We start from the raw sequence: 23,134 nt of genomic DNA, 5'->3' as shown, positions 1-23,134 counted from the left end.
GGTGCAGCCAGGAGGCCGCTGTACCTCCCACCTCCAGCCAGCGGAGGGCACTGCTCCTGCCCTGTTTGCCTTCAGAAGCCCCCCCAACCAACAGGGAGCAGGAGGCCGGAGGACCTCTGCCTTGGTGTCCAGAACTGGGCAAAGGTTTGGCCTTTAATGGTTCGATTCCAGTCAAGGGCATGTACCTTGGTTGCGAGCACATCTCCAGTAGGGAGTGTGCAGAAGGCAGCTGAACGATGATTCTCTCTCATCGATGTTTCTAACTCTCTATCCCTCTCTCTTCCTCTCTGTAAAAAAAAATCAATAAAATATTATTTAAAATACCTGTAAAAAATAATTAAAATAACAACAACAACAACGCTGTCAGGCCTAAGGGGGGCAGGGGGCAATGGGTTGTAATAATTCTTCCTTTCTATCCCCCCCCCCCCCCTCGCTACTTAGCTCCAGGACTTCTTCCTAAGTGGGAGTTGGGTTTCTGGCCCCCTCCTGGAGTGAGAGAGGATGTGGACCCACCACAGTGGCCAATGCACAGCAGCGGAGGGGACATCTTCCCTGGGGGGAGCAGGGCTCTGGCCCATCCTCATTGCCCATGGGATGCTCTGAGGAGGGGCCTGGAGTGGGCAGCGGGGAGGGCTGGGGGTCAGGGAGTGAGAGAGGAAGGGAGGCTGAGAAGCAGCTTGTGGGCAGGGAAGGTGGTCCTCGGGGCTCCCCACCCCACACAGGGACCCACTTCGCCGAGCCCCAAGGCCTGAGGTGGCCAGTAATCTTTCTTCAAGACACAGAAGAGCACAGGTCTGTCCCCTAAACTTGCCCTTCTTGGAAAAGTAGTAATAGCCGTCTCCTTTTCCTTCCTTAATAGCTAGCTCAACGTCTTAAGGGGAGGGGCAAAAGGAATGGCACTCTGAAGCACAAAGACTAAAATGCACAGGAGTGTATCATGAACATCACTATGAAACCCTAACCCCGCCCCCCTCCTCCCCTCCCTGCCTAAAGCCTGTTATCTTCCCCAGCTCGGAAGGAATCTGGCTTCCCTCCCACTCACCCACCCACCCACTTCCTCGCTGGTTCAGTCACCCAGTCACCCGGAGCTGAGCCTGGGGGAGAAGGGCCTCTCCCGGCTGCCTGGCTGCCTGCCTGGGCTTCCTACCTGCCCGGGGCGATGACAGGAACAGGGGAGCCCGGGACCTGCGGCTCCTGCCTGAGGTGCCTGCACCGAGTCCGTGGGGAGCAGAGAAGAGCTAGCATGTACGTTTCCTAGCCGGGGCCTTGTCTCTGTTTCCTCTCAACGTGGCTCGCACAGCCTTCTCTGCAGGCCCAACAAGCCGTGTTTCAAAAACACCTACAGGAAACAGAGGGCTTCGACTTCCGGCTTAGATCCTGCAGCCTCACCTCCTCCCTGCTTGGCTGGAGCCACATCAGAGTGGAACAAAGGCCCCCTGGCTGTTCCACCGAGCAGAGCTGGGAGTGGACAGTATGGTTATCTCCACGTGGTGGCCTCCGTCCACCAGGACCAGAGCTACTGTGGTGTGGGACCTTCGTGCCAGCATCACCAGCGTCCCCCTGATCCCGCTAACAGCCCTGCTGGAGCGGCCGCATCTCCCACCTCACGGATGTGGAGAAAGAGGCTCAAAGAGGGCAAGACATTTCCCCAGTGTCCCCCAGCTAGAAAGTAGCGGAGCTAGGCTGTCAACCAAAAAGTTTCGGTGAATGTTCCACTGAACTGCACCTCCGTCCTCTCCAGAAGCTGGCTCCCTGCCTGGGCAGCACTGGTCTTGTAGAAGGGAGTATCTCCTGTGACGTCATCCTGAAGTCCCCTACCCCAGGGCAAACCCCCATCTCCCACCACACACAGTCACCGTTTCCTTTGTCGCAGCTTTGGGCTAGTGGCCAGGACCACAGGCAGCACGGCCCTTAGCGCAGAAGCCCCCTTTGGTCAAAATGGAGATCCTAAGGAGGTGTCTAACCTTGGCTAACTCACCCTAGAAAGGGGGCACAGAAATTATCTGAAGTCCCTCCCGCACAAGCACTGCTCTCCGTGGTAATTTATGTAACATTATGCTTTTTTAGGTCTCCCCGTGTCTCTGGACTAGACAGGGCCAGCATTACCATCACCATTTCACAAGTGGGCACACTCAGGTTCAGAGATGTTGAGTGACTTGCCCAGGGTCACCCGGCTACTCCATGCCAGAGGCAAAATGAAAACCTTAGTTATCCATGCGCACCCTATGATTCTGGCTCATTCTCTGGGGTTCAAAGAAAGGCCAATATGAAGTTTACCATCACCTTCCTTTTTCAATCCAGAAGGTGACAGATGTGACTGTGTTTGCTTGAGAGCCCCGAAAGTGCCGTCCCACTGCTGGCTTTGCCAATCCCTTTCCCGATGGGGAAACTGCTCTCCAAAGAGGAAGGGGCTGGGCCGATCCTGTAGGGAGGGAAACCGGGAAGGGATCTGGGCCCTCCTGAGGTCCATTCCAGAGCCCTGAGCACCCATCACTGTGGCAGGAACAGCACCCTCCTTGATGGCAAGACTCACTCCCACCCTCACAGCTCCTGCGGGCAGCAGGCATGGCTGGAGATAGGACAGGACTCCCCCATTGTCTGTGATAAAGTGGAAGTGGACTTGCCAATACTCCAAGGAGGACCCACCAAGTAGTAGGGCCACAGTTTTTCATTTCAGATTTGCTTTCTTAACATTTAGGCCATTGTAGCACTTGGGAACAATTTTGGTAACTTTTTTTCTAAAATGAACTTGTAGTTATTTTCAAAACCAATCATCGGCCTTGGAGGACACCCCACTTTAGGCTGGGGGAAGGGGAGTGGGGCCATAGAGAGCCAGAGCTGTCGGGAAAAGAGATATTACCCTCAAATGAACAAATGATGTGACAACACAGCAGCTTCCCCAAACAGGCTCACCTCCTGGGAAAGATGGAATCCCACCTGGACAGGGCCCTTTAAATGAGATCATGGCACATGCAAGTAACTCCCTCCAAGGCCACAGGCCCCTCCCTGCAGGAGAGTCACCCCTACCTCTAGCCCCAGGTGCAAAGAACTGAGGGAGACCAACAGGCTGCCTGGGTCCACTGGCCAAGAGCATTGCCACATCGCAGGATGAGCTCCGCAGCAGGTGGACGTGGCCCACTTCGCCCTTCTGCAGGTCTCCAGGGGCTTCTGCAGAGGCCGAAGGGCTAAAAATAACTCGGCCTTTGTTGTAAGCAGCGGGCCACAGAAACGGAGCCGACTTCAGGGGAGTCGAGCATGCGCGAGGGTCCCGCTCAGTGAAACCTGCCCTTTGGGCAAATGATTTTCCCCTAGAAGCCTGTCAACTGTGCTCGGCTGCTGCTGTGGCCACTGCCTGTGAGACTCAAAGGCAGCCCGATCCGCGCAAACCTACAGGGTGTCCTTCCAACACAGGCTTCTCGAAATCTGAGGCTCTTTCTTCTTGATCCATTAAAAAAAAATAAAAATAAAAAGGCGCCCAGTCGGTACTGGGAGCTTAGGAGAGAAAAGCAGCCCTCGAGCTGAGGGCTCTGCATGGCCACCACCTTGGTTATGACCAATCCCATCACCTCGGTTATTTGTCTAGGTAACGGCATCTCTCCCCAGTCCTGAAATTTCCAGAGTCCGGCCTCAGGAGACAAGGGCAGACACACACTTGGCGGAAGGAAGAACCACTTGGGAAAGGGAATGCGTAGTGTCACATCAATACTGAAGAACTGAATTGAATTCTCGAAGGCGCTGTCCTTTTTACCAACATTTAGATTTTTCAACGGTGTAGGCTTCTTCACTCGCCTTCCTGGATCTTGAGCCGCCTGCCCCATCCCCACCCCCACCCTCCACCCTCCACCCCCCACCTGCAGGGGTAGCTCCAGACCCGGCGGGTTGGGAGGCAGAGCTTAGCATCTTTCTCTGCCAGCGGCTGTGGCTTGTCTCACCTCAAGGATAACCCAGTTCTGAGGGTGAAGGAACCGCACAGCAGAGCGCTCCCGATGGGTAGCAAATACTTCTTGGCTGTTGCAGGGCCTCACGACGGTCTTCAGAATGTCTCCTCCCTCCCCCCTCCCCCAACCCCAGGGCCTCCACCTCCCTCCCCAGCCCCTTGCAGAGACCACCCTGGCTGTGATGCCACTGGCATCTGCCCGGCTCAGAAGGCAGCTCTTCTCTTCACAGAGACAAGGAACAAGGAGGGGCTTTCACTGTCAAGACAGCCTCCAGGCTCTGGATCTAGAAGTTTCCAGAGAGGCTTCCTCACAGCCCTTGGCTCCTCCCCTGGCTTCAGGGTGAACAGCCTACAGGGGAGGCAGGGGGCTGGGAGAAGACTTCTTAGAAGGCAATAGATAGAAAACAGCGGACTACACACAAATAACGGACGGTGGGAACCAGCGAGAGGGCGGCAGTGCTGGGTAAACGGGAGAGGGCTCGGCAGGGCTGGGCTGTTCTCCAAACGTGCGAGATCCTTCGGGTTGAAACAAGGTGGGGTGGGCTGGCGTGCGGAGACCTGTGTGTGGGAGCCACGCAGACACCTCGCCCTCTTGGTTCCCCGCGTCACGCCTTCTGGTCACTGGCTTTCCTCACAGTCGGTCTGTCTGGATACAAGGGAGTAAGGGGCTCAATCAGCTTTGAACTGGGCTCTGGTTCCACCTCTCCAGCAGCAAGTCACCTGCGGCGACCCGGGGCCCTAGGCTTGGCAGCCGAAGGCCGAGGCTTTTTCTTTGAGCAGTTCCCAGCACAAGTGGCAGCTCCAGCTTCCTACGAGAGACAAGACAGCGTGACCAGCGGCACCTCTCCCCACCCTCAAGCCCCACCCGGGCCCTCCCTTCTTCTAAGCCCTGTTTTCTTTGGACTTCCACAATGCAGAGACCGAATCCCAGTGCTGAAAGCGTGCTGGGGTCTGTAGCTCAGGAGAGCAAGTGCTGCTCAGAAAACCGCAAGTGCTCCAAGAGGACCAGCTGGACTGGTGGGAAGACCCTCCCTCCTTGGTCCTATCTTCTTAACCAGCATCCCCAGGCCTGAGAAGCTCCACCTCCCACACCTCAGCCATGTGTCTGGGAAACATCTCTCCGGTACTCAAGTTGACATTTCAGGCGGTCAAACTGTGCCTCGGTTTCTTCATCTGTCAAACGGTAGTGGTCGTACCCACCTCGTAGGGTTGTGATGATTCAATGAGACAAGATATGTAAAGCCCTTAGCACAAGGCCAGAACCCTAGTGGGCCCCAATAAGTGGGAGCGGTAGCTGCTGTTGTGATTGTCGACCTCATCACCATTACCTTCTGGGGGCTCAGCCACAGGGGGATTTAGACAGTACATGTGGTAGCCACGGTCACAGTCATCACAGAAGAGGAGCTGGTCCTGGTGGAATACAGGGTAGGAGGTGAGGAGGAAAACGAGAATGAATTATTTAAGGCCAATGTCCTCCCTACTCTACCAGCCTTATTTCTTTTGTTTTCGTTGAATTGCCAGCTGAAACTGGCTTTCTTTCTTCTTCTTTTTTTTTAAATCCTCACCCGAACACATGCTTCTATTGATTTTTATAGAGAGAGGAAGGAAGAGGGAGAGAGAGAAAAACAGCGATGCATGAGTGAAACATGGACCAGTTGCCTCCCATGTGCACCCTAACTTGGGATCAAACATGACTGGGAATTGAACCCTTGACCCTTATGGTATACAGGACCATGCTCCAACCAACTGAGCCACACCAGCCTTATTTCCATAGACCAACCTCCCTATATGCCCCTTTCCCGAACCTATTTAGAATCTTCATTGTCCCCTAAGCATGCTTTGCCATACCGAGAATGTGCCCTACATCCCCAACTATGGCAAATCCTACCCTTAATTTAGGATTCTGCTCAAATCATACCTCCTCCAAGAAGCCTTTCTTGACTACCACCTTACATGTAAGCTAAAAGGGATTCTTTATTCCTTTGAACTCCCATAGCCAATAACTCTGCCTCTGTAAGGGCAAAGAACTAAATTCATACTTTTCTATATTCCCATGATGATTGCCTAGTTCACAGAATATGCTTTAGATGTCTGAAAACTGTACTTCAATTCCTCTGAACCTTACTCTTTCTATCTGTGAAAACCGCAACAATCAGACTTGGTGGGAGCATCCATGACACCTCAGAACCATTTTAGCGTTTCATATATGAATGTAGGGAAATGCAAATGACATTTTTCAGCTCCCAAAAACCTCCTCAGGAGCTGGAGGCTGGAGCCCAGGTGAGAACAGGGCCCTCCCGCTGTGGTTCATATCCAAGGAGGCTCTCCCAGTCTCTGACCCCCTCTCTTCTGGCCCATTCCCTGCCCACTCTTCAAGTTTCAACCCCTTCTTCCCACAGAGGCTTCACTAGTCTATCCCTGCTTGCATCCCCATAGTTCTTTCCCTTAGGACATTGAACTGCCTTGTCCCTGATGTTACAAAGCCTGGTATGTGGTAGACATCTAACTATGCCGTTGAATGGTTCATTTGGAACATGCCTCTTGTCCACTCCTCTATGGACTGTGGGGCCATGGGACAGAACCTTGAATTACTCATCTCTGCATCTCCTTCAGAATTTCCTCATGCATAGAAGCTCCTCAGTAAAGATTTGTGATCTGGTCACCACTCTCCAGCCCTGTTCTATTCAGTGATCTTTGGACCTGCTTTGATAGCTTATAAGATGTTTGTAAAATTATGTTTTGTATCAAATCTCACCAGCGCAGAGATCCTGGAAAAAAGTAGATATCGAAGTTGGAAACCCCGGTGAGCAAACAATGAAGAGGGAGAGACCATGAAAGGCCTTTTGTATCATGCCAAGACTTTTCACCCGGGCAATGGGAGGCTTTTGAAGAGTCAGCAACAGTGGAGTGACGTAGTCAGACTTGCAATTTAGAAAGATCTCACTGGCTACTGTGCAAAAATAGTTACCCAGGTGGGAAGAGATTGCTTCTAGAGACCAGAGACCAATTAAAAAGCTGCTGTAGACTTCCAGGTGGTAGATGACGGTGGCCTGAACTAGGGCTGTGTCATGAGGGAAAGCAAAGGGCCTTGCTTCCACCTAAGAGTCACCAACTAGATGTGGAGAATAACAGGGAAGAAATTGAGAATATCTCCTGGGTTATGGCATGGACAGCAAGTCAAATAATATAGCTACCCACTGAGACATAGGCAGAGAAACAGATCTATGGAAGGAAAAAGCAACCTCAGCTATAGAAATGTTCTACAGATTTTGTGGGAGGGATGCCCTAGGGGCATGTGGAGGTCAGAAAAGAGGCCTGGGTGTGAGATATGGATTTGGCAGTCACTTGTGATTAAACAGCAATGATGGTCCTGGGAAAGGAAGCCTGGAGTGTGTGAGAGAAGAAGTCCTTGAATTCGAGCTCATGGAAAGGTGTTCATGAACTCCTTGAAATTTTATGCACAATTCTGTATACAGAGAGAAATAAATGTATTTTTTTTTAGGAAAGAGTAGCTTTTGTTGAAAAGCTACTTATGAAAAATCAAGGACTCATCTAAGGTTCTGAGACAAAGGCCAAGCATAGACGCTTGGAAAGAAAAAATAGAGAGACTAAGAAGCAGTCAGAGAAGTAGAATGAAAGCAGAACAGTGTGGTTTATTCTAAAAGAGTTGCACCAGGTTTGTCAGAGCAGAAGCAAGCTATATGACAACATAATACAGGGGCAATGCGAGGAGAGAGAAGTTAGGACAAAGACGAAAATACAGACAGACTTATCCGAAACAGTATGACCAGTGTACTAAAGATACTGATAACCCTACTACAGTGCCAACATGAGAAATACAAGAAGGTTGAATGCCCAGATTGAACTCTCCTAAAGGGAAAGCAGGCATCTGTGGGTTTAAATGATTTTTGCATGGGTTGATCACTAACACCATAATCTCTTCTTTCCCATCTATTTTTCAGGATAATTGCCTGTCAAAACCACCAAGAAATTCCAGCTCATGCTAACCCACATGAGAAACACAGTTTAAGGACCTCTTACTCCCAAGTATCCAAGAACCAGGATCCACCTGAGGCTACAGTTCCAGAAAATGGAAATCCCATCCTGGGATGTGCAGTATAAATCCCTGACTCTGTGAGAGAAACCCTATTGCCCAAGCAGCCTCACTCCTCGATTCCTCCCCTAAGGCTCTGCCAAGTCAATATCAACAAAAGCACCTCAGCATGAACACTATTGGTAAAGCCAAGGACCAGAATCAACCCAAGTGTCCATCGATAAGAGACTACTTGAATTAACTAATGAAGAACTATGCAGCTGTAGACAGAACATAAGATTGTATTTATGCATTGCTATGTGTTGCATAATCTCCAGGATTTTTAATAAAAGAGCAAGGTGCAGAAAATATGTATATCAGTTGCTATTTTCTAAGATGCATCCATGTTTTTATGGATTCATATGCACATACATATGTTTACCCTAAAACAAAATGGAAAGATAAATCATGCCTTTTTAAATGGTTACCTATAAGTAAAGTGAGAGGACAGTGTAAAAGAGATAGGGATAGAAGCTAGATTTCTTTGAATATACTATTTATTTCATAAATTTGATTTGGGAGCCAGTAAATATTTTACATAGTCATAAAGCAAAATTCACATTTTAATTATTCCTAAAAACAAAAGAAAAATGAAACAAAGCCATCTGTTTATGTACAATATTAGTTGATGACCTAACCAAATAGAAAGAAACTATTCCAAGTGACTTGAAAATAAGTTGATTGTATATCCTTAGTCAAATACATCTTAGAACAAAAATAAGTGTGTGTGTGTGTGTGTGTGTGTGTGAGTGAGTGTATTTCTTTTGAGAAATCATATTGTTGTTGATAATAGTGGAATAGAGAATAAAGACTTTTGTTTGTGAATTAAATGGGTGGTATTGAGAAGAAACAATTTTGACAGGGTTGAAAGAAAATATAGATGTAAGATCAATGACATTAAATAAAAACTCATAAATAAGCAGAACAGAAAGAGCCACCCATAGACTGTCAGTTAGTCCTGTGCATAAATTGGAAGTATCAATGTTAATTTATGGTGCTTTTTATCTTTAAAACAAACAAAACATATTTCCTAGCTATGTCCATTGAAAATGCCCCAAAACTATGAATAATACAGTAAAAATTCAGTACCCTCTAGCATTCATATTATGTTCTCTAAAGATCATTGCCCACTTAAACAACACACACACACACACACATGTAAATCCTTGGAGAAGTGGCTGATTTTGGGTCTGGAGCTTGAAATTAATAAATACTTTTATATATTGGAAAACAAGGACACTTTCAAACTATTATAGTCATAAAGACTCAGGGTGCCTGAGTAAAAAAAAATCTCAGGATCCACCCTAATTACATTCCCATTGACCAAAGATAGGACAATTTTAACTGTAATGGATAGAAACAAATTAAATATGTTTAAATCCTTGATTTCATAAAGATAGTATATTTAAAAAAAAAAACTTTAACTTTGGAAGATGCTAAGAAACATCCCATTATTTTTTATTTTTTATTATGAAATACTTTTAGTCTTAAGGAAATGTTGCAGGAATGGTACAAAGAATTCTTGTACACACTTTATTCAGCTTCCCCTAAAGGTAACATCTACATTATTATAGTACAATCATGACAAGCAGGAAATTACCGTAATGACACTACTAACTAATCTGCAGACCTCATTTGAATTTCACCAGTTTTCCCACTATGACCCTCCCCCCAGGATCCTACATGGTATTTACTTATCATGTGTTCTTTTTTAAATCGTTTTTTATTTTTCAGTTACAGTTTTACATGTTCTCTGTATCTGAGTTTGTTTGTCCTGCTTATTTGTTTTTTAGATTCAATTGGTGATAGATATGTATTCATTGCCATTTTGTTTCTTTTTCTCCTTCTCCTTCTCCTTCTCCTTCTCCTTCTCCTTCTCCTTCTCCTTCTTCTTCACCCCTTCACATTTCATTTTAATACTGGTTTGGTGTTGATGAATTCCATTAGCTTTTTCTTGACTGGAAACCTCTTTATCTGTCCTTCAATTCTAAATGATAGTTTTGTTGGATAGAATGATCTTGGTTGTGGGTCCTTGCTTTTCATCACTTTGAATATTTCTTGCCAATGCCGCTGGCATGCAAAGTTTCTGTTAAGAAATCAGCTGACAATCTATGGGAGCTCCCTTGTAAGTAAGTAACTTCTTTTCTCTTGCTGCTTTTAAGATTCTCCCTTTGTCTTTCACCTCTGGTGTTTTAATTATGATGTGTCTTGGTGTCGGCTTCTTTGGGTTCATCTTGTCTGGGACTCTGTGCTTCTTGGACTTGTGTATCTATTTCTTTCATCATATTAAGGAAGTTTTGTGACATTATTTTTTCAAATATGTTTTCAATTTCTTGTCCCCTCTTTTTTCCTTCTGGCACATGCATGATGCAAATGTTGGCACACTTGAAGTTTCCCAGAGGCTCCTTACATATCTTCATGTTTTTGGATACTTTTTTTCTTTCTGCTGTTCTGATTGGGTGTTTTTTGCTTCCTTATATTCCAAATCACTGATTTAATTTTCAGTTTTGTCTACTCTACTGTTGATTATCTATAAATTTTTCTTCATTTCAGTTAGTGTTGCCTTCATTTCTGACTGGTTCTTTTTTTTCTGGTTTCTATGACCTTTTGTAAACTGTTGAAGTTCTCACTTAGTTCATTGAGCATCCTTATAAACCAGTGTTTTGAACTCTACATCTAGTAGATTGTTTGTTTCCATTTTGTTTTAGTTCCTTTTTTTTTTGTTTTTTTTTTTGAATTTTGTTCTGTTCTTTTATTTGAGAATGCTTCTCTGTCTCCTCATTTTGGCAGCCTCCTGTGTTTATTTATATGTATTAGGTAGAACTGCTACATCTCCCAGGCTTGGCAGAGTGCTCTTATGTAGTAGATGTTCTATAGGGTTCAGTGGCAAAGCCTCCCCATTCACCAGAGCTGAGCACTCAATGTGTACCCTCCCCCACTGTGGAGGATCAGCTGTGCAGTGGCCCACTCCACAGAGCAGGACATACTTCAGTGGGGCTCTGATGCCAGCTGAGTCTGCCTCTTGAGTGTGTTGCTTGTGGAGGTGGTTGGGTGGTGTTTCAATGTGGTAGTATGAAGCTGTCTTCTGGGTGCACTGACTCTGGGGCCTCCCTGGAGGTGCAGGCCAAGATCAGCCACCACCTGTGTTCTGAGCAGAGCCACCAACATGAGCTACAAAGTGATCTGCTTGTGCTGGGCTTGGAAGTGTCCCAGATAGGCAAAGCTTAGAACCAAGGCTAGCTGCCTTAACGAGAGGTACAGGCCACACTAAGGCCAGATGCTGCTTGTTTGAGAATTTTAGGAAAGTCTGAAGCATGAGCCGAGAAAGGCCATTTATATGTAAAAGCCACTGGAAACAGTGTGGGTGGCCTGCAAATTGGGTGGGGCAGGGTCTCAGAGAATCACCAGGGTAGAGAACAATGCGAGCCAGGTTAATGGAGACTCAGATATGGTGCCTGCCTGCTGACTCTGTTGGGGGTAGGCTCATAAAAGGAACAATAGCCTCTGTCAGCACTTCTGTCTGTGAGAAAGCTGCCCCTCTAGCTCTCACCCTGATGACAGACAATTCATTTCCTCCCCATAGGTCCCTGGTGCCTTTCAAGCTGCTGCCCAGCACTGGAGCTCAGAGGGAGTGAGTCCATGTAAGTCCATGTGTGGGCCCTTTAAGAGGAATGCCTGGGACTCACAGACCTCTATCTCACTCAGTCACAGGCCCTGCTGGTTTTTACAGCCAGGATTTATACAGCAGATTTTTTTAATGCATGAGAATTGGCACCCTAACCCCACATTTTTTCAAGGATCAACTGTATTTAGAAACCAATATCTAGGTGCTAGAGGTCCTCACTGCTTCTGGGTTGTCATTGCTTCTAGACCCTCCCAGCTGACAGAGTTAGGAAATAAATAAATATATGTGTATATCCACATGCACACATCTATATTTATTTTTGTATTTATCCATACGGGTATATGCACACAGATAGCTATAGATATATAGGATGTCCCCAAAAATATACACATGTTGAATAATTATAGACAATGTTTTTTAAAATTTCATTTAGGAAATTGAGTTATCAGCTGTTAAAGTATATATAAATTTTTTGGGACACCCTGTATATAAATACACTAGAGACCTGATGTACAACTTCATGCATGGGGGTGGGGGGTAGTCCCTCAGCCCAGCCTGCACCCTCTCCAATCTGGGACCCCTTGAGGAATGTTTGACCGCCCATTTAGGCCCAATATCCCTGCCTGCCTGATTGCCCCTTGCTGCTTCTGCCTGCCAGCCTGATCACCCCTAACCACACCCCTGCCAGCTTGATTGATGCCTAACTGCTCCCCTGCCAGCCCGAGTGTCCCTAACTACCCTCCCCTGCTGGCCTGGTCACCCCTAACTGCCCTCCCCTGCCAGTCTGGTAATCCCTAACTGTCCTCCCCTACAGGCTTGATCATCCCCAACTGCCCTCCCCTACTGGCCCAGTCATCCCTAACTGCCCTCCCCTGCAGGCCTGGTTCCCCCCCAACTGCCCTCCTCCACTGGCCTGGTCCTCCCTCCAACAGCCCTCCCTGCTAGCCTGATCGCCCACAACTGTCCTCCTCTGCTGGCCTGGTCCCCCCTAACTTCCCTCTCTTGCTGGCCTGGTCTCCCCCAACTGCCCTCCTCTACAGGCCATCTTGTGGCGACCATCTTCTGTCCACATGGGGGCAGCTATCTTTGACCATATGGGAGCAGCCAACTTGTGTGTTGGAGTGATGGTCAATTTGCATATTATTCTTTTATTATATAGGATATACAATATATTATATTAAAATCATAAATTCCCACTAATACCTCCTATTCCAACCCAAAACCATGTAAATATTTTTTAAAAGATCTGAATATTTTTTCTAGGACATTGAGAAACTTGACTCTCGTTGTTCACTAAATATAGTTATTAGTTCAGACCTGTGTACATGTAGTTTCAGAATGACTAACTTGCATGCCTGTAATAAACAAATATACCCATTACAGTAAAAAATTTGTATAATTATTTCTCTCTTTAGCTCTAAAATACAGAAATACTACTTTCCAAAGTTACTTAAATTAGTTCTTCCCTACCCCACCCTTCAGTATAGTTATGTAGTAGCCCTGAGAACGAATCTGTGCGCCAGTAGCTCACCAGTAGCTCGCTGTCACCCTCCAGTAGCTCCCTCGGCCCCCATTTTACACCCCCCCCCCCCCGCATTCCCCTCATAGCTTGCTGCCCTGCACACTCCTGTAGCTCTCTGCCACCCGCTTGTAGCTCATTGCCCCACCCTCCTGCTGATCCATGATCCGGTCATTACATGGTCAGTCATATGCTTCACAGCATAACGACCATTTGCATATTACATCTTTATTATATAGGATATATATATGCCTAAGCAACCATTACAACTGAATGACCAGAACAACTATGACATGCACACTGGGGGGCTATGACGCACACTGACTATCAGGGGCAGATGCTCAATGCAGGAGCTGCCTCCTGGTGTCAGTGCGCTCCCACAGCCAACCTCCCGTGGCCGGCCAACCTCCTGCAGTTCCCCTCCCCCACTCCTGCATGAATTTGTGCACTGGGCCCCTAGTCTATTTATACTACAGTTAGGGTAATTTGTTACTGCTCATATTCCACTTTCGGTTCCCCCACATTCTGGTTGTTTTTCAGTATTTATCTATTGTAGGTATATGAAACAACACCCTGGTTCTAAGACTCAGAGTTATACAAAAAGGCATTCTCACAGAAGTATCATCCTCCTTATCCACACTATCCTATCCTCATTTTCCCTTTCTTTCTACCCAATTCCCACTCACTCCTATAGACAACCAATCTCTTTAACAACTTGTTTATCCATCCTGTATTTCTTTTACACAGTGAACAGATATATGTATATTTTCTCATGCTTTTCTTACAAGAATGGTAGCATACTAAACATTTTTAATTTACTTTTTTTTTTTCATTAAAAATATGTTCTGGAAATCACTCCATATAAATTCATAAAGATCTGCCTCATTTTTTCATTTTTTTAACAGCTGCATAGACTCCATTATGTGGCTATACCATCATTATTCAACCATTCTATGAATGAGCAATATTTTCAAGTATAAACAATCAAACATGAATAACTTTATACACATGTATTTGCATAGTGCTGTATCGTTAGGATATATAGTGATTATTGTTGGAGTAGATTCCTATAGGTGAAACTGCTAAAGCAATATGTAAGTGCACAGTAGCTATGTTAGGTATTGTTAAATTTCCCTTCAGAAGGGTTGTACCATTTTATATTCCCACTGACAATGTATGAAGGTGCTTTTTCAATTTTATAGGAAAGAAATAGAATCTCCATTTAGTTTTAACTTGAATTTCTTTATAAGTACATTTGAACTTTATTTTCCAAATTTGGGGGGCCATTTACATATCTTTTGTGAATTATTTATATGTCTTTTTACCATTCTCTATCAGGTTTCTTAACCCTTGTCCCTCAATTTTTAAGAGTTATTTATATATTGGTGATACTAGCCTTTTATCTGTAGTAAATGCTGCAAATTTTCTCCCAGTTTGTACATTGTCCTTTTAGTTTATTGCATTTTTTACTATGCAAATATTGTAGTCAAGTTTTTTTTTAATATTTTCTCTTATTGCTTCTGAATTTTGAGTCACAGAAAGTATTTCCTTATATATAAGTTAAAAATGAATTTACCCATGTTTTCTTCTAGTAATAATATGTTTTATTTTTTATACTTAGACTAGAGGCTCAGTGCACGATACTTGTGCATGGAGGGCAGGGAGTCCCTCAGCCCAGCCTGCACTCTCTTACAAACCAGGACCCCTTGGGGGATGTCTGACTGCCAGTTTAGGCCTGATCACGCAGGGATCCCTGTGGGATCGGGTCTAAAATGGTAGTTGGATATCCTTTTCACAATCTGGGACCACTATCTCCTAACCGCTCACCTGCCTGTGTGCCTCATCGCCCCTAACCACTCTGCCTGCCTCTTCATCACCCCTAACCTGCCTGCCTTGTCGCCCCTAACAACTTGCCTGCCCGCCTGATCATCCCTAACCACTTGCCTGCCTACCTAATTGCCCCTAACCGCCTTTGCCTTTGCCCCCGCTGGGCGGCTTCATCTGAAAGGATGTTCGGCTGTCCAGTCTAATTAGCATATTACACTTTTATTATTATAGATACATACCCAATCCATTTGGAGATTGTTCTCATGTATTATGTGGACGTAATTTTACCTTTCTGCAAATGGTTATTCTATTGGCCCAACACCGTTTATGGAAATGTCCATCTTTGAGTCAGTAATTTTAGATGGACCCTTTATCCTATACTAAATGTTCAGATGTAGTTGGATCAATTTATGGGTTTTCTATCCTATTCCATTGTTCTATTTGTCTGTATTATTTTAATTATACAGGTTTTTCAGTATGTTTTAACATCTCATAGGGCTAGTCTCCCCTTAAAATTTTTTTTCAGTGTTTTCTTTGCTATTCTTGCATGTTTCTTTCCATACGAACTTCAGTATCAACTTGTCTAGTTCCATTAAAAAAACAACAACACACAATCTGGTGTTTTTATTGGACTTGAATTAAATTTGTAAATTAACTTAGGAAGAACTGACATCTTTATAATGTTGACTCATTCTATCTAAAATCACACAATGTCTTTTCATTTGTACAAGATTACTACTGTATCTTTTCAAATGTCTTTTAAAATTTTCTTCATATGTTTTACACATTTACTATTAACCTTATTTTTACGTATTTTTCTTTGTTGCTATTATAAGTAGAGTTTCTCTACTATTTTGTCCTCTAACTTATTTGCTATTATTTGCTATTATTTGTGCCTATGAAGGCTATTAATTTTTGCATGGTAATTTTATATCTCGCTACTTTTAATATTTGAATTAGCATTATCATTCATTTTCTTTGATTTTTTCAGATATACTATTATAGCTTATGAAATAGAATTTAACTAAAAAGAAAAAAATTGAATTTTACTACTTTGTTATCAACTTATGCTTCTAGTTGGTCTCTCCTGTCTAACTGCCTTAGCTAATATCTCTAAATGTAGAGATAATGGGCATCCTTATCTCTTTCCTGATCTTAGTAGAAATGCTTTGTGTTTCCCCATAAGTAAGATAATGGCTTTCATTCTAAGGTAAAAAAAAAAAAAAAGTTTATCATATTTAGAAAGTATCCTACAATTTCTATTTTCTTAAGTGTTTTCTTCACAAATAGACATTGAACCCACCCTGTTATATTTAAAAACTAATAAGAAAGGGAAAGAATTAAGTATTTATGGTGCCTTTTTAATATACTCTATTCCTGAGGTAACCAAGACCCTGTGGTACAAGGGTCTCAAGTGTTCTGGGGTCAAAGGAAAAAGGGAAGGTCCTGACTGACCCTTCCTCCAGGAGCCCAATTACAAGAGTCCAGCTTTCCTCTTCTACCCTTGAAGGACTCCCAGCCCCATGGACTTCTACCTCCTGGTGGAAGCCTCAACTCACATCATTCTCCGAGGTCCCACAGAGGATGCAGGATTTGCACTCTATGCACTGCCACTTGTAGGTCTTGACAGCCTCAGTCATGTTCAGGGTGAACTGCAGGCAGGTCGGGTGACCTAAAGGAAGCGGAAACGGCAGCGTTAGAGCCAGAGGGTCTGACTTGTCACCTCTCAACACCACTAACTGAAAACACATTTATGCCCAACTTGGAGAGAGGGTGAGGGGAGCATGTGTTGGGAAACAAACTAGGAACCCAGAGGGCGCCCTCCCCACACTACCCACAATTACATCATCAGATCAAGGCCTAAAGAGAGAGACGGGCATTAACCTTTCCACCAGGGATCAATACCATCCAAATCCTCTTGCCTTGAGAGCACATTCCCCTAGAGGTGTAGCCAGTTATGAGGACAGAAAGTGGAGATCAGAGAGAACAGAAAGGACACTGCATATCACACAGCACAAGTCTGCAACTGTGAGAGTCATCCACCCATCCCCCGGCCCCAGCATCAACTATGGCAAGAGCAACACACGAAAGCTATTTGTAACTGGGCCTTCTGATCCACAAAGGTGTTCACACTGCCTCAGGGCACAGGAGAGGGGTTGGTGAGGATTCTAGGGACAGAAATCAGGGGCTCTGCGAGGCTTTGCACTGTTATCCGAAGCAGCCCTGGGCATGCCCGGGAGATCAGTGGGAGTCCACACCTGCACAATACCAGGGGCCACAGGGGGCCGTAGCCTAGCAGGGAGGGCCAAGAAATGCAGCATCACAGCAAAGGGTACATAATGGCCAGGTCTATCCTAAAAGGACTGGTCGCTGGCTCTAACTCTTTCCTCCATCCAGAGTATCACATTAACCAAGCCAATTGCAGGACCAGAGAGAGGCATTAAGCTATCACCTTAGAGCCCACAGCCTCAATGGACCAATTCTGAGGCTTGGCCTGCAGAACTGGACTCTGTTGTCAGCCACAGCTCACCCAAAAGAGACACTCGGGCAGTGAGAGGACAGATCTGAGCCACAGCATGTGAAGACCTTTGACCTTCTATTTGGCAGGGGAAGGAAACTTGGATGATGCTCTCGGGTTTCCCAGTGCTGTCAGTTGGCCCAGAGCACTCAGGGCAAAGCCCATTACTGACTCTATCACAAAAGAACTGACAGCGTTGCCTACTGCTGGGGTTTCATCCTTCTCCAGAGCTCCAACACTGCCCAACCCACCATATAGGGCGTTGTGTTGCCTCTCTCATGTGAGTTATTATGTACTTCTAAAGGGGGACACTAGAGACCAAGGGTGGGGGTGCTGATTAGAGCTACTTTCACCAACCCAGTGCCCTCCACAGGTGGTCAGGACCCCCTGTGGTATTGCCACCCCTTGGCAAAGCCATCCCAGGAGGAGGCTCCCATTTCCTCCTTTCCACATCCTCCGAGCTAGTGACATAAGGGTCATTTGGGGTACACACTGTCTATTCAGTCAATGTAAGGACCCTTCAAATTTAGGGCACCACAAATACAAATCACACTGTCATCTCCGAGGGAGTAAGAGTGGGGGGTGCAAATAACTCATTGATGGGGGCCGTGGGTGCCACTTAGCAAAGAGCAGGTATAAGTACCGAGGTGAAGGCTGATCTAAAAGCTTTTCAAGGACTTCTCAGGAGACATCCAGCTTAGAGACTCCCACACTCTGGACTAATAACCCACTCAAAGTGACACTTTGGCAGTGACCCTGAAGGGAAAGAAGCCTGGCATTAAAAGCCTGGGTGAACATCCAGTTGATAAAGCATCTCAAAGGTCTATTTAAGAACAGTGGCCGAAACCAGTTTGGCTCAGTGGATAGAGCATCGGCCTGTGGACTGAGGGGTCCCGGGTTCGGTTCCAGTCAAGGGCATGTACCAAGGACATGTACCAGTAGGGAGTGTGCAAGAGGCAGCTGATCGATGACTCTCTCCCATAGATGTTTCTAGCTCTCTATCTCTCTCCCTTCCTCTCTGTGAAAAATCAATAAAATATATTTTTTTTAAAAACAGTGGCCAGGGTCATTCCTATTCCAGTCTCTCAGAGAGAACACCAGGATTGGAATAGGAAAGAAAATACCAGTTTGAGATTCTGAATGGTAAGGGCCACACATGCCCATGGTCTCAGACAGGGAACCCTTGGGAAGGTTACAGATGGGTTTGTAGAGCAGGTAACTATACAAGCAAGTTAGCTCTGCCCAGTTCCATGGGCTCGGGCCACACCCCAAGCAGAACCAGCCAGTTTATAATAGTCATGAATGACTATTTATTGGACACCTGTTAAGCCAGCCATTGCACTAGACAGAACAGATTCAGTGGTGGGCAAGATACCCCCAACACATCTCATTAGAGAGAACTCAAATTAACGAACTATGCTCGTATCTGTTTGTTTACAACTGTGTGATAAGTGCCATGAAGGAAAACCATAATTGGCAACGAAAACAAGCCAGAGGAGAGCCTAACCTAGTCCGAGATGCCAAAGAAACCTTTCCTGAGAGGCGAGGCATTAGCTGCATGGAGAGGGGGGCATTCCGGGTGGAGAATAGCAGGTGTGAGGCCTGAGCAGTGGCAGCACTTGGCGAATTGAGCGAAAGAAAGGCTAGTGAGCAGAGGCTTGGTGAGCAAGCGGAGAAAGGCAGGAGGCGGCTGGCAAGGTCGCTGGAGCCAGATTACACAGGCATTTGCATCCCTTATTTAAGGATTTGGGGCTTTAAAATCATTAAAGAGTCTGAAGGAAGGCACGGACTGGATCACATTGTGTTTCAAAGGAATGTACTTTAGCAAGAGAGATCCTTGGAATGATGGAGCAGTTCTGAATATTGATTGTGGTGATGATTACTTAGATAGTAAGATTGCAGAGAATTATGCATATACACACATAAATACACAGTGTGTGTGCATGTAAAACCAATAAAAGATGGATAAGATCTGCAATTGCATTGATGTCAATTGACTATTTTTTAAAGATATATATTTTTTATTGATTTCAGAAAGGAGAGAGATGGAGAGAGAGAGAGAGAGAGAGAGAGAGAGAGAGAGAGAGAGAGAGAGAAACATCAATAATAAGAATCATTGATTGGCTGCCTCCTGCACTGGGGCATGGAGCCCACAATCCAGACAGGTGCCGTGACCAGGAATTGAACCATGACCTCCAGATTCATAGCTCCACGCTCAAACACTGAACCACACTAGCCGGGCTCAATTGACTGGTTTTGATATTGAACTATAATTATGTAAGATGTTACCAGTGCAGGAAACTAGTTGAAGGGTGCATGTGACCTCTCTGTAATATACTTAGTAACTTTCTATGATGCTATAATTATTTCAAAATAAAAAGTTGAAAAGATCTTTTTGGATAAGGAAAACACAAATAAAAACTAAAATCATCAGGAAGGAAGGATAGAAGGAAGGAAGAAGGAAGGGAAGAAGGGAGGAAGGGAGGAAGAAAGGGAGGGAGGGAGGGAGAGTGGGAAGGAGGGAGGAACTGCTAAGGAGAGAATTTGAGAGGGTTGGGGAATGAAGGGGGCAGGAAAATGGAGGGTGAGGAGGGGTAGTGTAGAGATGGAAGAATTGTTGACAGGAAATTAGTTTGGAAGCTGATGCAGAGACACGGGATGATTAAACTAAGGTGGGGATTTGAGAAATATTAAAGATATAATTGACTGTACTTAACTATTGTTTGAACTTCAGAAGAGTGAGAAGAGGAATATGATGAGAATCATTCTCAAGTTTCTGACCTAAGAAATTATGTGGGCTGCAAGAAACTTGCTCAGGTGAGGAAGACCACAGTAAACATACAGGGACCAAATGTGTGTGTGTGGGGCGGGGGGGGGGGGGGAAGATTCACTTTGTTGAATTTGAGAAGTCTGTGAGGCTTCTGGTGGAAATGTCAGGTAGATAGTGAAATATGTGTGTTTAGAGTTCAAAAGAGAAGTGTAAACTAGACATTATATTAAGAATTTTTGCTAAATCTGTGAGAATTAGTGAAATTATCTAGGAAATTTTTTTTAAAAAAGGCACAAAGAAAGAAGAGAAGAGAGAACAATATCTAGGACCGAGCTTTGAGGAATGAAATATTTAAAGCTCAAAAGAAAGGATCAACAGAGAAAACCGAGAAGATGGCTGGAGAGGTAAGACCCAAACCAGGCAAGCCTGGGGTCACAGCCGTCAAAGAAAAATTTCAAGAGAGGGTGGACTGCCGAGTTGACTGCCACAGGTTCTTGAGTTTGTCATTGCTCAGTAAAGACCTGAGATGAGGGAGAGTTGACAGATCAGAGCCCAAACTTCCCTGCTAATAGTAACACTCTTCACAGTGTCCTCTTCTCTAGGAAGGAAGATCAGCACATTCCAGAGCATGGCGTGGGACAGGCCAACTGGAGCTGCCTCTGCAGGTGGGCATGGGGTGGGGCGGGTGATGTTTGTGTTTCATGCAGCCACCAACACTCCACAAATCTTTACTGAGAGCTAATTCTATGCTCAAGTTCTCTCAGACCACTGTGCTGAGCTCTGAAGACATTTCCTGGTATAGTTTTGAACCAGTGAACAAGTGGGTTTTAGAAACTCCTGTTGGAAGTCTCTGAAAAATCCAAAGGGCTTTTTCCATGTTTCAATCTTGAAAGTCATCAGCCTCCCCCCCATAGACCTTCAAACCTAACAGAAGGGAATGACATTCGCACAATGCACCCCATACTCCCCTATAAAATGTAGGACAAAAATGAGCCTCCATAAGATATAAGGCTAAGATGAGTCTCAGCTCTGGCTGCAGATGACCCTGCTAGCGGTTCTCAGCCTGTCCCAACCCACAAGTTGAGAACTGCTGCTGTAGAACCTAAGACCATCAGAAAACACGGATATTTACATTACGATTCATAACAGTAACAAAATTACAATTATGAAGTAGCAACAAAAATAATTTTATGGTTGGGGGTCACCACAACATGAGGAACTGTATTAAAGGGTCGTGGCATTGGAAAGGTTGAGAACCACAGGTGTAAGAGGATGCAACCAGGGAGGGTTGTATACTTAATTAGTGCTATACAATTTTACCTATATGTTCCCAAAAATTCTAGTTTAGCACTTCTTAGTTGGGAAAAGTCAAGTCAAGTCACCCAACCAGCCATTGGGAGGTACAAAAACTATGCGCAGAGCTAAATCCTCCATCTGTGCCACCATAACAGGTTGCCTACCTGTTGCCTGTCTCCAAAAGCTGCAAAAGTCACTTACCAGCTAACACTGTAAGAATGAAACTTATCTATCATGGAAATGACTGCAATAATACATACTGTTGGACAAAACAAAGTTTCTAAGGAAAATACTAGAAACCCATTTGTAGTCACTTGCTCCTTAAAGATTCCTATCTTAATCTCTTTTGTAAAGTTAACCATCATTCTCTAGTGCACTAGCTTGGAAATCTGGATTTTTAAATACTTTGTTTTCTTAAGGCAAGCAACCCATGCACTGATATCTAAATAGCCCAATGGAGTGAAGGGAAAACAGCCTTCCCAGGTCCCCTTGGGGGAGATGATGCAACGGGACATTTCTAAGATTCTAATTACTAAAACGAACTTAGGAAGCAGTATGTGTGCACGATTCATCCTGGCCAGATCATGAAACACTAGTCCTTCCTGAACTGTTCCTCCAAATTCATTCTGTCAGGAGGGTTCAGTAAATGTCCTGACCGCTGTGAAAAGGCATTCTCCATCCAGCCCCAGCCCCTTCCAAAACTGACCACCATCCTCCCAAAAAGTTGAACCAGGAAATGTAACTGATGGGCAACCATGTGTGGAGACCTCACTTGTGGGCAGGGCTCTCAAGCCAACAGGGATTTGGCTTCAGGGTGAAAAGGGAAACCTGTGGGATGTGAGGAGCTTCTCGGGAGGAAGAAGACTGTCCACGAGGCTGGCATGGATGGCCCCACAGCCCACTGGGCTCAGTGACGAAGGGAAAGCAGCATCCCGAAGCAGTGACTGCTCCCTCACCACCTAGAGGACACATCTCATATCTTTTCAGAACCATGTGCATAGGTGCTGAGAATATTCCCGGGAGAGCATGTGGGATTTTTGTGTTATGGGGGTGAGAAGGCACACAGATAAATACCCAAGCAAAACTAGCGTTATTTTCATATATGTGGCTGCCTATCTCCACACATGCTCATACACAACTGCCCACGCACGAATATTTCCAACTTTTTAGGGGTGAAAATACCTGCCCTTGTTGATTAAGCTCGCACTAGAAGTCAGTATCGCTCTATAGATTATCGGTACAGAGAGAGAAACACAGTTCATCTTCAATGATCCCTAGGCAAAAAGAAATTGTTATGACATGTGTCTCTTACATTATGATCCTTATTAAAAGAGGTTTTTTTTATTTTATTACTGCCAGTATTTAATTTTGACTGGGCTAAGCCACATCGCTGATTAAACTAGAGCTCCAGGAAAAGAACACATTATCTTGATAGGTATGTGCTGAAAACATAAATAAAACAGATACAAATAGCTGTGGAACTACCATGGTCTATTATTTATTCATTGTTAAATTATAACCACCTAATTATATTTTATTACCGTATTCA

The 23,134-nt window shown here is 45.1% G+C and overlaps 1 protein-coding gene across 1 annotated transcript in view; it reads right to left on the bottom strand.

The window, feature by feature from the left end:
- Positions 1–544: 544 nt before the first annotated feature.
- The window catches only part of DPF3 (double PHD fingers 3), a 257,039-nt gene continuing 234,449 nt past the window's right edge, over positions 545–23,134 (bottom strand). Inside the window, exons 9-11 of the mRNA XM_036432371.2 lie at positions 16,561–16,673; positions 5,266–5,347; positions 545–4,746 (exon numbers count right to left, since the gene is read on the bottom strand). Of these exons, the coding sequence (XP_036288264.1) occupies positions 4,676–4,746; positions 5,266–5,347; positions 16,561–16,673 (266 nt within the window). The 3' untranslated portion in view covers positions 545–4,675. The remainder of the gene's footprint in view (positions 4,747–5,265; positions 5,348–16,560; positions 16,674–23,134) is intronic.

Source organism: Pipistrellus kuhlii, unplaced genomic scaffold, assembly GCF_014108245.1.
Source record: "Pipistrellus kuhlii isolate mPipKuh1 unplaced genomic scaffold, mPipKuh1.p scaffold_m20_p_1, whole genome shotgun sequence".
Classification (NCBI taxonomy): domain Eukaryota; kingdom Metazoa; phylum Chordata; class Mammalia; order Chiroptera; family Vespertilionidae; genus Pipistrellus; species Pipistrellus kuhlii.
This window is presented reverse-complemented; position numbering and strand designations above follow the sequence as displayed.